Source organism: Theobroma umbraticum, unplaced genomic scaffold, assembly GCF_002168275.2.
Source record: "Theobroma umbraticum cultivar Fairchild unplaced genomic scaffold, ASM216827v3 scaffold_204.0, whole genome shotgun sequence".
Lineage (NCBI taxonomy): Eukaryota > Viridiplantae > Streptophyta > Magnoliopsida > Malvales > Malvaceae > Theobroma > Theobroma umbraticum.
The window spans coordinates 4,127,472-4,143,251 of NW_018397267.1; the positions used below are offsets into that span (position 1 = coordinate 4,127,472).

General features: G+C 37.6%; 3 protein-coding genes across 3 annotated transcripts in view; all 3 read left to right on the plus strand.

Moving 5' to 3' along the window:
* Positions 1-5,008, plus strand: part of CIPK23 (CBL-interacting protein kinase 23) — a 6,861-nt gene extending 1,853 nt beyond the window's left edge. Inside the window, exons 2-15 of the mRNA XM_021439158.2 lie at positions 29-91; positions 291-362; positions 502-609; positions 706-786; positions 1,115-1,168; positions 1,255-1,380; positions 1,888-1,977; positions 2,157-2,276; positions 2,362-2,487; positions 2,942-3,058; positions 3,523-3,579; positions 3,705-3,779; positions 4,054-4,132; positions 4,693-5,008. Coding sequence (XP_021294833.1) covers positions 29-91; positions 291-362; positions 502-609; positions 706-786; positions 1,115-1,168; positions 1,255-1,380; positions 1,888-1,977; positions 2,157-2,276; positions 2,362-2,487; positions 2,942-3,058; positions 3,523-3,579; positions 3,705-3,779; positions 4,054-4,132; positions 4,693-4,724 — 1,200 coding nt within the window. The 3' untranslated portion in view covers positions 4,725-5,008. The remainder of the gene's footprint in view (positions 1-28; positions 92-290; positions 363-501; positions 610-705; positions 787-1,114; positions 1,169-1,254; positions 1,381-1,887; positions 1,978-2,156; positions 2,277-2,361; positions 2,488-2,941; positions 3,059-3,522; positions 3,580-3,704; positions 3,780-4,053; positions 4,133-4,692) is intronic.
* A 423-nt stretch (positions 5,009-5,431) lies between these two features.
* Positions 5,432-12,371, plus strand: LOC110424380 (IAP-like protein 1; the record flags this gene model as incomplete). The annotated part of the gene is given in 23 exon segments (XM_089784894.1): positions 5,432-5,457; positions 5,459-5,479; positions 6,420-6,457; positions 6,460-6,512; positions 6,919-7,035; positions 7,781-7,892; positions 7,895-7,990; positions 7,993-8,043; positions 8,046-8,066; positions 8,069-8,099; positions 8,146-8,276; positions 8,279-8,320; positions 8,323-8,374; positions 8,376-8,413; positions 8,416-8,538; positions 8,541-8,570; positions 8,573-8,719; positions 8,722-8,836; positions 8,838-8,999; positions 9,001-9,092; positions 9,095-9,934; positions 11,152-11,405; positions 12,263-12,371. Coding segments are annotated over 23 exon segments (2,664 nt in total), but the record flags the coding sequence as incomplete, so codon positions are not given.
* On the plus strand, positions 11,376-15,763 carry LOC110424566 (Mitochondrial transcription termination factor family protein). The gene is made up of 3 exons (XM_021439159.2): positions 11,376-11,405; positions 12,263-12,371; positions 13,392-15,763. Exon 3 carries the CDS (start codon positions 14,728-14,730, stop codon positions 15,640-15,642), a length of 915 nt encoding a protein of 304 aa, XP_021294834.1. The 5' UTR covers positions 11,376-11,405; positions 12,263-12,371; positions 13,392-14,727; the 3' UTR covers positions 15,643-15,763.
* Positions 15,764-15,780: the final 17 nt, after the last annotated feature.

Consider the following 15,780-nt stretch of genomic DNA (forward strand, 5'->3'; position numbering starts at 1 on the left):
TTGTATTTATTCTCTTTCTCCTTTGCAGATTAAACGCGAAATTTCAACAATGAAACTAATTAGACACCCAAATGTCATCCATATGTATGAGGTTTGGCATGAAGTTTCTCTTGTATATCTTAATCTAGTTATTTTGTTAATCTCCATGAATTCGTCCTTGTATCTTGTAGTTGTTCCCTTTGGAATCTAGCTGGCATTTTGTCAGAAAAGGACTCCACTTGGCTTTATAACCAATATTAGTATGGTATGTCTATGCTTCTTGGTAACTTTTAGCAATATTCTTGGTGTAGGTGATGGCTAGCAAGACGAAAATATACATTGTTTTGGAATTCGTGACTGGTGGTGAACTTTTTGACAAAATTGTAAGATAGCAGTTGTAAAAGCTTTGTGTTTTACTTTTGGCAAAGTATAAGTGCTATGAAGAATCAAATCGCAGTTGTTCATCAGTGTTTGATAACTGTTATTACTCTGGCGTTTGTCCTGGTTTTGTTCGTGAGCCAGGCTAGCAGAGGGCGGTTAAAGGAAGATGAAGCTAGAAAGTATTTTCAGCAGCTTATTAATGCTGTAGATTACTGCCATAGCAGAGGTGTTTACCATCGAGACCTGAAGGTGTGGGATATATTTTGTGTTCATTAATCCTTTTCCTATAACAGTTAAATATGTAAATTTCTTTGATATATCATGGCTGTGTTTTGTAATTTACAGCCAGAGAATTTGCTGCTGGATGCTAATGGAGTTCTTAAAATTTCAGATTTTGGTTTGAGTGCTTTACCTCAGCAAGTTCGAGTGAGTGTGCTGTCTTAATATCTTACTATAATATTTCCCCAAGATCTTATATTCATTATGGATTACTTCTGTGGCTGCGTGCTCTGTGTTGTCTTGTACCATCACTTTACTTTTTCACTTCAGTGAAGGATGACATGGTGCCCACTTTGCACGTGCGCGGTTTTAGTCTTGCTTGGACACTTGAATTTTGTGGGTAGCAAAAGAAGATGGCAGACCCTAGGAGCACATTTTATTTGGTTTTCCTTCCTGGATGGCTTTTTATCATGCTGCTTTTTGTAATATACTGATAAAACAATTCAAAACTGATTATGCTGTCCTTTTGATATAGGAGGATGGGTTACTTCACACAACGTGTGGAACACCAAATTATGTTGCACCAGAGGTATATCTGCTTTTATTGCAAACACAATTCCTTTTCTTAATGATCCATTACCTTTTCTTTATTGTTTTTGTGCTCTCACTTTTTAGGTGATCAACAATAAAGGCTATGATGGAGCTAAGGCAGATCTTTGGTCTTGTGGTGTGATCCTCTTTGTCTTGATGGCTGGTTACTTGCCTTTTGAGGACTCCAATTTGATGACTCTATATAAAAAGGTGCTTGTTCTTTTTTTTTGTCTCTCAAAGTTCTTTTTCCTTTTACTTCAAAAGTAAACAATTTTGCTTGATAAATGTGTTATTAAGTCATCATTGACATAAATCTATCAAAGAATGAAATGGTGTCATATTCTGGACAGAATTTATTCCTGATAAATATTGGTTTGGATTTTATTGTTAGCCAGTTGCCATTTCCTCAATCAGTATCGTTGTTTTAAAGAATAAATTAAAATATTAAATGCCTTTGTTATTAGTGGTTGTTGGCTTGGGAAATTATCGCTTTTGGCATTAAAGTAGCTATAACTCATAGCCAGGTAGGACAATACATTGGGGATATAAATAAGAAAAGTACACGTGCACACAAATAAGACAGAAAAACAGAACCAGTCATATTTGTATCTGCATACAGCAATGCTGTCATGCTGCTGATGAATTAACTTGCAATTAAGTTTTAGTTGTTTCTTCTATGTTTAAAATGCTTTCTCTGAAGGATTTTCCTGTTTGCAGATATTTAAAGCTGACTTTAATTGTCCTCCATGGTTCTCCTCAAGTGCAAAGAAATTAATCAAGAGAATCCTAGACCCTAATCCATTGACAGTAAGTTCTTGTCTCTTCCCCTTCATCCATGGTTTCTTTCTTTCTCCCTGGTACAAAGTTTTTTGTTTTTCTGGTGGTATTTTTGAATTAATTTTGTCCCAAAGGTTGCTGTCCTTGATGTTTTCTTTAAGTTGTTTTTGGATATAGTTTTCACTCTTTAATACTTGTGATTATACCAGAGGATAACAATTCCTGAGATTATTGAGAATGAGTGGTTTAAGAAAGGATATATTCCACCTAGGTTTGAGCAAGCTGATGTTAGTCTTGATGATGTGGACGTCATTTTCAATGAATCAGGGGTAAGAGTTGTGTTTTTCACATATGGAATGTAGTTTTGTGGTGTCGATGCAATGAGATGAGTCTTTCTACATGATTTTGTAACAGGATACTCAAAACCTTGTTGTTGAACGGCGAGAAGAAGGGCCTAGGGTACCTGCTACTATGAATGCATTTGAACTTATCTCTACGTCTCAGGGTCTCAACCTCAGTAGTCTGTTCGAGAAGCAAATGGTATGTTAACCAATTATATCTTACTTAGTTGTAATATATTAAACACAAAATAAATAAAGAACCCTTGAGAATATGACAATTTGATTCATCCAATGAAGTGGAAGCCCTTTGGTTGCAAAGTCACAGAAAGATATCACTCAGATAATCTTCTTGAACTAAGGAGTTAGCCCATAAATTATTTTAACCATTTTAAAGCATGCAATAGATAATTCATGTGTTCCATTATTTACTGGTCCCTTTTTGCTGCAATTGAAAATTTAGTTCTTGAGAATGCAGCCTGGTTGAATATTAACTTAAAAAAAAGGTTTAGACTATCTGTTAAATCTGATGGGACATGTTATGTTGTTATTGCATAGTTTGACCAAGCATGGGTACCTCTTGGATATTGTTTGTTATCTTACTCGAAATACATAACCTTGAAAGATAAGGTGGATGCAATTTCCTTTTATTACAGGGACTTGTTAAACGGGAAACAAGATTTGCTTCCAAATGTCCTGCTAATGAGATAATCTCAAAAATAGAGGAAGCTGCAATGCCCTTGGGTTTTGATGTGAAGAAAAACAACTACAAGGTTTAACCTCTTGTTTGTGTTGTGACTGCTTTTGATCTTCTTAAGAAATTTAGATGGATGAATTTGCTTTTATTGTTTATGTGAAAAAACTTTCCATTTTTCATGCTTACTTATCATGATATTTTATTATTCGTTAATTACTTTATCACCTGTTCAATGAAGCTGTGGTCTATATTTGATTGCACTAGATTAAATTTTGATTGATGCTTGTTTACCAACTTCATTTGGTAAAGGTTGTTTTGGTATCAAGTTCTTGCTAATAGAACTGGAGTATTGGATATCTGCATTAAGCACTTGAATATTTCCATGTCTCTGAGGCTTGTTGGCTGAAATAGAAAGATTAATATGTACTTAAATTGAGATGATATATAATCTCTTTAGAACTTTGACTACAAATCAGTAATCAAATGTTAAATTATTTTCTCATTTCTGATGAATCCTCTCTTCTTTTTTGCGCATCTCAGATGAAGCTTCTAGGAGAAAAAACTGGACGTAAGGGTCATTTGGCTGTTACAACGGAGGTACCTCTCTTTCAGTCTTTATCTTTTGAGTATAATTTCCGTTTTGCTTCACTAAAAGTTGTTTGGACATGGTTATTGATGATCTGGTCCATAACCCCCCCGGCCGTGCCTCTTTCCTTTTTCAGATTTTTCAGGTGGCTCCTTCGCTTTGCATGGTTGAACTTCGAAAGTCTGGTGGAGATACCCTGGAATTTCACAAGGTATCAGACCTGATGTTAGTTCGGCTGTGTTGTTTACTTGTTAATATACTTCCTTATTTAATAGATATTCTAGGCCTCTTTAGTGTTAATATAGTAGATAGTTTCATTTAGTAATTTGCTGATAACCACGATCATTTTAGCATGTAAAGTCATGCAAAAAGCATCTCAATTTGGGGTTCCATGGTTTGAAGTTGACCTGAGTGTTTTCCCCTTTCTTTTAACCTCTTGGCTTTGTAAGACCTTGAATTCACACTCTGCTTTCTTCAATTTACAGTTCTACAATAATCTCTCTACTGGACTAAAAGATATCGTTTGGAAAACAGCAGAGGAAGGAAAAGTGGAAGAAAAGGATGGTTAGTATACCATACTAGTTAGTTAAGCGTGCATTTGAAATTTCAATTACCTATCCTCCTATGCTTTTAATTCAATGGAGAATTTAAATTGAACATATATTCATACTAGGGCAGCAGCAGGACTGAAAGTTAAGAGTTGTTGCCTGTGTGAGCTAAGTGGAATCTCATTCCCCGTATTTTGGGAAAATATGCTGTGTTTTCATCTGATCCCTTCAGCCTTCACCCTTTTGGAAAATATTTGAAGTGTGTATATATGAACTTAACATGCATGACTTAATAGTATGTCAGGATTTAGCAGTTTGGAAATGTTATATTCTGTTGGAATGATGAACAAGTGAAATTAAACTAAATTACATCAACTTTCCTATATGTAGCAGCGTAGGTTGCTCTCATGCTCTAGGTTCTATTATAATTTAGTTATTTACATTAAAGAAATGTGAGAAATTAGAAAGCCAGTTTCTTAGTTGTCAAAAATTTTTCATTCCTAGCATGTAATAGTGACAATAATTTGACTCTTCTATCTTTGGGTTTCTTTCATGATATTCCTACAATGATTGCAGGAGCTGCTGCTGGTTCTGCTCCATCGCGATGACTGGCCTTTTCCACAATGCGCATTGGTCAGTTCTCTTGGGCGAACCTCAGTGACCGGTTACTCAAAGGAATGTTCATCTTGTTTCCGATGGCTGTAACTTTACCGTGTAAAATACTCTATACATATGCCAGCTTTATGTTTGTCTCTGCTGGATGCTGTGATTCAGAAAGAACTCATTTACCTTATTGCTCTGCTGTTTTGAGACCTAATTGTACCAATCACTTGAATTTATGAATAAATAAGATGGGAAAAAGAAAAAAGAAAAATAGTGTTTGGGATTGAAACGTGTTGCGTTTATATCTTTCTTCCTATATAACAAAGGCAAATTGGAGACAAGTCCTTGTAACAGGCAAGTGACCAAGTTTCCACTCCAAAAATCTTAGAAATATATAAGCTTTGAAAGTAAAATTAATTAGTAACAAAAATTAGAGACTATTAAGTGAGTCCGCTGGTAATCTTTTTCCTAATTTCTTTATAACTTGAAGGCTCAAAGAAGCGAGAGCTGGAGGCCAAATACGAGAAAAAGAGCCGGCCCATATCCATGACAGCAAACTAATTACTCGTTTACACGCGCCTGGCAAGTATACTCGCTATAAAATGAGCAGACAACGTCAAACTAGTTACTCGGTTCGACTCAGTCGTGGTCTCTGTCGACATTGCTATTAGTATTCTTTAGGCCAAAGAGGTAGGAGGAAGCGCTGCTATGAAGAAAAGTTATTAGCTCTGGTGGACCATAGATCCACTCCTGCTGCGAGGTACCTACCAACTCCACTCTCTCCTATCACTATCTTTCAACTCAATCTCAAATTAGGTTTTGTTTCCCAATCTCTGTTATTCTTGGAGCTGGGTTTTATTACAATCAATTTGCTGTGTTTCTGTCGGTTAGGGTTAGATTTCTTGGCTGTGTTGCAGCTGGGAAAAGCGAGGAGAAAAGAGGAGTACAGTGAGTTTAATGTTTGCAAAGGGAAAATGATTGAGATTTAGTTAAAGCGAAGTGGCTGTCGCTGGAAAGTGAAGGACAAGTAATGAGGGTGGGGTTGGCTAGAGATCCTAAGTTTGATCCAGGCGCACACTCTCTTGAACTGAAAAACAAGAGCAAAAAAATTAAAACAATGAATCTAACTCAGTTTTGCATTCAAAGACAGGGTTATTATATAATTCTCTAGACACTTAACATGCTTAATGGAAACTAAATCGTGTTCTCACTTTTCTGTTGAATACTGGATTCTACTTACATGAATTAAGATGGACCCGTAGCTGAAATTTGTGCCTCTGAAATGAGCAAAATATAGAAGGATCTGAAATGAATGATGTTCATTCGCTAGAAAAATTGTGCTCAAGTTGGAGTGAGTAAGGAAGAACACAGTGATAATGGTTTGATGATCTAGATAGGATATTGTACATCACTCTATGTTTTTTGTCGACGTGCTAAGCCCAGATTACCCTCTTTGTGGTTATTTTGAGGGTGGGGGGGGGGGGTTAAAGATGGAAACTGGTCCACGTCTGCCAATATGTCATTTCATTAGCAGGAAAGTTATTTCAAGTTAAAGAAACTGAAATATAAGGACTTGTACTACAGTATGAGAGGTATGAACCTATTTGAATTTATTCATTTATATGAAATAATGATATTTCATGATGCTCATTAAGAATTTGGAAAAGAAAAAAAACGATTTATGCTTCTTGTCTTATCAGTTCTGCTGGGGCATCTTCACCTGCTGTTCCAACAAATGTTGCAGTATAGATTGGTCTGGTCATGGACAGAATTCCAACAGCTGCTTCAACTCTGTTGGATCCCAAGCACCATGACCTACTCAGTACTAGTGCTGGTGGATCTGCTCTTGGATCATCAAGACCTTCATGCCGACCATGGAAAGAGGGATCTCTAGCGTTGGCTACATTTAAGCCTATGAATTGGTTGGGAAACCTAAGGTACACCTTGCTGTGGATCTCCTTATATGGTTGCATTAAACTGATGTGGTGTTTCTTTGCTTGTATGTGATCTCGGATATATATCACAAATGAACAATTGCCTATCACAATGACATCATGGACCCACCATTAATATAAACTTCTAAATTCCCTTGGAGTTAAAAGTGGTTGCATCAAGTCTAAAACATTCATTTTCTTGGTGTATAGAATATGCTTAATACGATCTTAAGGCATCAAACTGATCCTTTTCAAATAATTGCAGGTTGCAAGCTCATTGGCTTGTGCTCAAGAGGTTGGAAATATAGATGTTGATAAAATGCATCGAAACATGTGGGCATGCCTGCATTTTACTTCCTCCCATCTCTGGCTGCTTCTGAAGGTTAGCTGCTGTAATTTGACTATTTCTTTTTCTCGTTTACAGCTTCGATGGACATCACAAATACCTAGGTCCTTCTACATATTAGATGCTTTGAGACATGCTTACCGATATATAAGAAAAATAGTAACAATGACATGGTAGATGGACAAATAGATAAAAGAACTCAGTTTGGAGCAGTTATGTTTTCTTGTTCTTTTAAATTAGTTGTGAAAAGAAACTGTAGTTCTTTGCCTGTCTGGGAATGGTTATGGCATTTAATTTGACATAGTTTGAGCTAAGAATAATTACAAGAAGCTTTATGTATGTGTCTTGTATATGTTTCCAAGTGGTTGATGCTTAATACTTCTTCTGCTCTATTCGCTTCTTAGATCAGCTAAGGAAATGTGAATAAAACATGTGTTTGTTTGATTCATACTATGATTGCATAGCTTTCTTGTTATGGGTCGATAGCAATAAAAATTGTTTTGGTTTATTCTAACGTAGAAGTGGACGAACTATTTGTGGGTGGTTTGTCAGAAGTTAAATGTACGGATAATGTTCTCCTTTTTTTTGTGTTGTGGGGGGGGGGGGGGGGCGTGTTGCAGTTTCGTGATTATGCTAGCAGTAAGTTGCTTATCATACACTATGTTGTTCCTTCTTCTTTACCATTTTTCACATGCTTATCATGCACTATGCTATGCTCTCTTCTTTGCCATTTGTCATTTCAAGATGATTTATCTTCTTTTTGGGAATTTTTCTTTCTCAGCTGAGGATGCGGTGTAGCCTTTCTAAGCAGCTGGATGTTGCACAAAGTTGCTTGTCCTTGAGAGGAAACAGCTGTCAAGAAAGCTTGGTCCAATTCCCTCCAACACCTCAGTCTCTCTAATTGCAGGATACAGGGATAGATGTGATGGACTTTTGCAGTTTCAGTCCCTTCCTGTCATAGCTGCATCCGCAATGGAACATATGCGAGTGTCCTCGGTCCACAGGTTGATCGCCTTCTGTCTCAGTTGCAGAATTTTATGACAGAGTTGAATCCAGATCAGAGAGTATCAAGAACTTGATAACCTAAGAGATGCTGCATTGTCATATATCGCTAAGATATTAATGAATTTTTTCTTGCTGGTAAAGGGCAATGTTTCAATGTTCTTACTCTTACCTTTTGCAGTCACAAAAGCTGATAAGCTTGTGATGGGAACCAAGATGCGCTCTAAATGTTCAAGACTGTGAAGAACATTCTGCTCAATCAGCTAGAAATGGATGTCGTTTGGCCCTACGGCAGCCCAGGTCCATCTTTCACAGGATCCTGACCAAGCAAAAATGCTCTTGCTGCTTCAGCCAAGGACTCTGGAAAAAATAAGTGTTAGTCATGGAGCTAGATCTGAATTCAGGTCACCTTTGTAGATTGTAGCTTATGTGGTGCTGCTGTCAGGATATTGGATTTTTAACGTGTTCCTCGACTGCTCGTGTGCTCCAACAACATTGACATCCCTGATACAAGCAAAAAAATGGGATTGACACGTGGAGTAGTGCTGCCAGTGGAATTAGTGGTTGGCTGCTGATGATCCAGAGAAAGAACAGACTGAAGACCGTGATGAAGTAGGAACAACTGATGAAGAAAATGATGCAAAAACTGATGTTGATTTGAATCTTACAATGGCTGGGGGCTTTCATTTAAAGTTGGGTAAAACTATGACATCCAGAAATAGAATGATGCAGACATGGGAAGGATCTTATATGGGCAACCATCAGGTAGTGAGGTTGGTGATCGAGCAGCTTCTTACGAATCACGGGGTCCTAGTTCTCGCAAGCGAAGCTGGAAAAGGTGCCAGTTCAGTTGACAGGCCACAGTTACGGGTGCAGCAGGCTGATAGTGTCGAAGGAACTGTCATTGATCGTGATGGTGACGAAGTCACTGATGGCAGACAATATTCTGCTGGGCCTTCAAAACGTGCTCGTGATTCAGATATTTTTGATACTACTGCTCCCTTATCCAAGAGACTCATCTGATGCAGGTCCTAGCCATTCGATGGTTTGAAACTATGCAGATGGCAGTCGTTGCCTGTAGGCAAGGAACGGCCATTTATTGGAATACCTTCAACTAGAGACTCAACACGTGCATCCTCTGTCATTGCTATGGATACTATGTGCCACAGTGCAGATGATGACTCAATGGAAAGTGTTGAGAATTATCGTGGGGATGTCGATGATATCCATTTTCCCTCTTCAAGTACATATGGCCACCTTGACATGAATGACACATCAGAGTTGAATTATAGTAATCAAGCTCAGCAGAGTATTTGTTTCCAACCAGCTGCTGAAGCAGTTCCGGGAGAAATGGGCATCAGCAGTACAAATGATGGTGAGGAAATATTCAATGCTGAAACTGTGACAGCTCAGGCAAGGGATGGGCTCAGTTTTGGAATTAGTGGGGGGAGTGTTGGTATGTGTGCCAGCCATGAAGCTGAAATCCATGGGGCAGATGTCTCTGTGCATAGAACAGATAGTGTAGTTGGTGATGTAGAACCCAGAATAGAAGATGCTGAAAATCAGGGTCAAACAGGTGAATCTGCTCCAGATCCTGGGTTGATGGATGAGGTTGTTCCTGATGAGATAAATAGGGAGGATCCTCATGGTGACAGCCAAGAAATGCTGTCTCGCTCTCTCGGAAGGGCTGACAGTGGTTCAAAAGTTGATGGTTCTGCCAAGGCAGAGTCTGTTGAAAGTGGTGAAAAGATAAGCCAAAGCCGCAAGTTAGTCCCAGATAGCAGTGCTCATCCTTCTCTTTCCTGCAATGCTAATCTGTACTCTGGTAATGAAACACCCAAGAAAGAGGTCACAAATGCTGGAAAATCATCTTCCATAAACAATTGTCCTTACCCAGACCCAGAGTCAGATTATGCTGTTGCGCATGGGATAGGTAAATTTTATTTCCTTACTTGGTAGATCCAAGCCGTAAGATTAGCGTTGATTTTACTTCTGAAGGCTCTTTAGGACTGTTCTTTGGTAGTTTTGGGCCTTTTTTTTTTTTATGTGTTTATCATACTAAAATAACACATAAATAAGATGATAAACTAGTTCATCAGAAAACTGGATGTAAATGAAAGCAAGATTCCCCTCTTTGGTGCCACTTGTGCATAAATTTATTCTATTATCCATGGTTTTTGTGCCACTTGTGCATAAATTTATTCTATTATCCATGGTTTTTTGGGAGTTTGATTCTTTTCCTGCATATTTCGGATTGTCTTGATTCTTGAAACCCGAATCTAAAGATATCCTGTATATTATACTGAATAACTTCTTGCATTGAATGAAAAATTGCGTTGAATGCGAAATGCGGTTGGTTTTAGGGTCTTTTGAGAACTAGGAACTCTTGGTTCCAATTTTGAACAATAGTTGCATCACCTAGTTCTTAGTAGATTTTCAAACTCTAACCTCTATGCATAAAATGACTACTCAGTTTGCATTCATTTCTTTTGGGGGTAATTTAAATATCTGTTATTATGTTTGCTGTTACTAGTTGATGTAAACGTTGAGGACTAATAGCTTACATTGCATTTAGAATATTATGATGATGCATGCGTGGAATTTGACCTTGCGCATGTTATAATTTGAAATAACTTTTGAGGAACTTTCAAAGATAGAAGTCTGTTTTGCACTGAATTTAATATGGTGTAATCTTTCTTCAAATTGTCTATAGCTTTCAATGGTAACCCTCTAAGTTAGTTTGAAATTGCTTTCATTCAGTCTGCTGAGGCAGTAGAAATGATCTATTATCAGGATCATAAAGATTTGTGTCTTCTAGGCTGTAACTAATTTAATCTATCTGGGTTATATTTTTGTTTCTATAGACCGCTTGGTCTATACATAATTAGCATTTAGCAGTGTGCCATATCTGCATGGAAATGTGTACCAGTTCAATTCTAACTGACATTACATTCATTTATTTGACTTATTTTAATCATATCAGACTTTAGTTTATGTGGATTTGATAATGCACAAGCCCATGCTGTAATCTATGTGTTTCATTCAACTGTTTGAAATTTCAAAGGTTGTGTTTATTTGTTTGTTGTTCACTGTTTCTATTTCCTTCCTGTCTCTGTTCTGGATGCCTTATCAAGACTAGTTGATGTTTAGGGCCACCAAAAGGAGAAAGCAATTATGAAGAAGCTATAGAGTTTGATCCAATTATTCATCACAACCAGTTTTGCCCCTGGGTGAATGGAAATGTTGCTGCTGCTGGCTGTAGTAACTCGGGCTCCAGCACCAGTGCTGATGTTGTTGCACTTTGTGGATGGCAGCTGACCTTGGATGCCTTGGATGCCCTGCGATCGCTGGGTCATATTCCTGTGCAGACAGTACAGTCTGAGTCAGCTGCATCATTGCATAAGGTTAGTTGTCTTAATACTGAACAGTGGTGGATCTGGGACTTTAGCTTTTGTTTTCTTGATTGAACAGCTTGTTGAATGCCCTCATTGATTACTAGAATACTTGTATCTTTTTAACAATCAGAAGAGGATGGTCTAGCTAGTCCCTGCTGTACATGCATGTTTTTTTGAATTATTTGCTGTTTGTATCAGTGTGTCCTTGCTCTAGCCCTTTGCGAAAAGAGTCCAAGGCTGTGAACGTTTCCATCTTCCACTAAATTTTACTTACGAGCTATGACCTACTGCTTATATATGACAATTATGCTTTAATGAGCCAATGTAAGGATTTAACCTGTGGGCTGTGGTACGTTCACTCCTCCCTTATTTGGTTAGTTCTTATTCATTTAAACCAATATTTTGTAGCAATTAGCATAACATTAGCAAAGGAGAGTGAAAAATTTTAGTAGTTCATATTCATTTAAACTAATACTGTTGTGGCAGTTATTATATCTGGGAAAAGAGGCATCAAACCCTCTTCTTGAGTAGGGGAATACATGCTCCTATCATTGAGCCAAATGCTAGCAGTTGTTACATCTTAAGCAAAGGAGGGTGGAAAATTTTGGATGATGGATTATTTTTAGTTAATTAGTGGTGGTCATGCTTCTCGATGGGAATTGTCAGATGTAGGCTAATAATTTCTGTAATTGAACTTGGTCTCTTTGGGAAAGAGCTAACTCCCTTAATGTCTAGGTAGTTATAATTCATGCCTTATCATTTGACAATAATGGGAGCAGCTGCTACCAGCTACTCGAACCTCTGATCTGCTTGACACTGCTAGACTAACCTCATTTCCAGAACTAATAGGCTATTTCCTTGTGCAGGATGATCGCCAAACTCCTGGTAAAAAGCTTCTTCGACGGCACTCTATGAACAAAAGTCATGGGCAACATTGACAGTCAAACATGAAGCATAAATACACCTGCAATGCTAGTAAGTATGTCACTTGTGTAAAATGATTGATTGTAGCTCCCTCTATTTAGGCATCTTTCTTCTTGTAATCCTTGTTTTAAGTGGATTTGGATTGTCTTATTGGAACAAGTTTTCGAGAGATCCTTTTAGGTATGGAACAAATTTTAGTTTGGGTGTAGTTTCGGGAAAACTAGAATAAATTTTTACTGCAAAGGGGCATTGGTTATGTGTTTGCTAGCTTTTTATGCAATTAAATTGTTGGTTAACAGAGCTGTTACGACCATTTCCTTTTGGCTGGAAATAAATTTCTTTACATATTATTGATTGTTTTAAAGGAGGATCTTACTATCAATCTGATTATACCTCAATGCTCTTATGAGAATTGGGATGTAATTTGAAAGGCTAGATGTAGTGAAAAACTTTTGATTGTCTAAATAACAACAAAAGGAAATAGGTAATTTGGAGCTCAAGTTTTGAAACAAATGCAGAATTTAGGTTATTAATGCCTATGATTACAGAACAAGTTCATTAATCATGGCCAAACCCAACAAAGTTCTAGAAAAAATGAAAAGATGGAGATATATACTAGCATTAGGCATTTAATCTCCTGAAGTTAAATGTAGCGACAAAGGCAACCTTCTTTTGAACTCCAACCAAAAAAATGGAAAGAGATGTGCATTAGCACTATGAGTTTAATTGGCATCGCAAAGTTAAATACTCGCTATTGTTAACAGCACATGTAACTTGCTCTAAATCCCAAACATAATTGATTTACTGTTCTAATATTTTAAGTGATATATGCCAACATAGTCATGATTTTATAATTTGAAGAAAGCATGGTGATATAAGTTATAACAGACATTTGGGCTTCGGTCTATAAAACAAGCAGTAAAACAAGTAGTCTAGACGTTCAAATCTTATACTGCAAATATCATTGTCTCCTTGACAGAAAATGCTCTTCTGTAGCTTAGGCTTACTTTAAGCATGCAGCCATTTAATCATGACTACCCTCTAGCCTTCATGTATGTCAATGTCATGTAGGATGGAATAGCATTCAACAGTTGGAGCGTTTTGGAAGCTTTTTCAGTTGTTGCCACTGGAACTGCTGCCAGCAGAAGTTGTGTCATTCTTACTTCCATTTTTATTAAAACCGTATTTCATGGTAAAGTAATTTGTGTTATTCAAGTGAGCTACCTGTCTATTCTGCATAAATTATCTCTTTGCTTCTTTAAGCAGGTTCTTCTGACTATTATTAATATGATTACTCACTTGATCAGTGGTTTGACTGTGAACTTTGCTATCAAGAACAAATGTCTCTGGTGCTACAAATTTTATGTGAGATTTTCATTTCATGGATTGGGATTTGATATGACACTGCAAATAAGATGACGGTTGTTGGTATTGTTGATAAATGATAGATACATAACATAGTTATTAGGCATTGGGATTGGTGTATGCTGTTATGTGGCAGAATAGATGGTTGTCTTAGTTTTTTGATTTTTTTTTTAATTTTTTTTTGATTCTAGTAAATAAGTTTATTTTGTTCCGCATTTTCTTCGGTCATTCTTTTAGCAGTTATATTTTTCTTGCGTAATGCATTTGTAAGTTCAGCAGCTGCGGAAGGAAGAGTGGCCAATGGACTACAATAATTCTTCTGATAGTTTGATTTTGGTTTATAAAATCATTAATGTTGATCCTGGACTGAAATGCAATGCAAATTTGAGGACAAAAATTTCTTTTTGGGTTTTGGTTTGTTTAATAGAGAGTGAGTTTGTTGTAAGTTGGCTCTCAACCATCTTGATGGGATTTGAGTTTGAGTAGGTGCTGCAGTGGTATATCTCTGCTTAGCACCTAACAATGCGTTTTTACTCTTTTTAATTCCGTCATTACAAATTACAATTGGCCAACTTGTTTGCTCGCGGTGACAAATCATATTGAGGAAATCAGATAAAATTCACAAGCACTCTATATGTTGTGTTAAGCTTAACTACCTTTTAAAAGCCTGTTTGTTACGAGTAAAAATTAAGCAGAAAAACGAGATGGTGAATATACAATACAATCTAGTAAGTGGACAAATTTTAAACAAACAAGTTTGTCAATTGGTGCTGTCACATCCTTAAATCGCAGTGGGAGGGGAACGAATGAGGAGAAAGATTTGCTGCTTAAAGAGGAGGGTGTGTAATTAGCAATTACACGCAGGAAGCGTGGGACGGCTCCAACCAAGAAATTGTCCACCCAAGTCATCCAAAGGAGATCTCGCTCTAGCCAATCAGTTTCAACCCAATAGCCACGTGTCATTGTCACATAACATACGAATCACACCAATAAGATCAGTGTTTGGACACACAACTCCGGAAGCCATCTCTGTCTCTCGACCATGTCTGCAGCAGCTGCAACTGCATTGCAATCTTCCCTACGCATCTCTTCTCAGAAACCATCATCTTCCCCTGGAAGTTCCCAACAACCAAACAGCCTTTCTGCAGCAAAACCCAAAAGTCTCCTCCATAAGCACCCACTCTACTCATCAACTCATCAAAATCTGTCCCTCCAAATCAAAGAGAAAATCTTATGCCTTGAAATCATGGGCATTGACTCAGGTAAAGCACTCTCTCTTAACCCTTCTCTTCACACCACTTCCCTCCATTCTATCCATTCCATAATTTCCTTCCTCCAATCCAAAGGCATTCACCAAAAGGACTTCCCTAGAATCTTTGGCATGTGCCCCAAAATCTTAACATCTAACATCAAAACTGACCTCAACCCAGTTTTCAGTTTCCTCTCCCAAGACCTTCATGTCCCAGAAAACAACTATAGGAAGGTCATTAATAAGTGTCCAAGATTGCTTGCTTCAAGTGTCAGAGACCAACTAAAACCAGCTTTGTTCTATCTTCAAAGGCTTGGTTTTAAAGATTTGGAGGCTTTGGCCTATCAAGATCCTGTATTGTTGGTTTCTAGTGTGGAACATACCTTGATACCTAAACTGAAGTTCTTGGAAAGTATAGGGTTTTCAACCAAAGAGGCTACAAGTATGGTGTTGAGGTGTCCAGGGCTGTTCACTTTCAGCATAGAAAACAACTACAAGCCAAAATTTGAGTACTTCAACGAGGAGATGAAAGGGGAGTTGGAGGAGTTGAAGGAGTTTCCTCAGTTCTTCGCTTTTAGTTTAGAGAAGAGGATAAAACCAAGGCACATTGAAGTCATGCAAAGTGGGGTTAAATTGGGTTTGGCTAACATGCTAAGGAGCACAGATGACGGGTTTAAAGAGTTGCTGAGGGAAGGAGGCAATCGCTGATGCATGCACTTATTTTCTTCTTTCTTTGGACTTGTTTCATTTTTAAATTTGGCCATTTCATACGGTGCATTGTAAATGAAAGACCAAAGCAGTCAGATATTTCAATCAACTGACTTACTAAGTTATTATGCCTTTTTT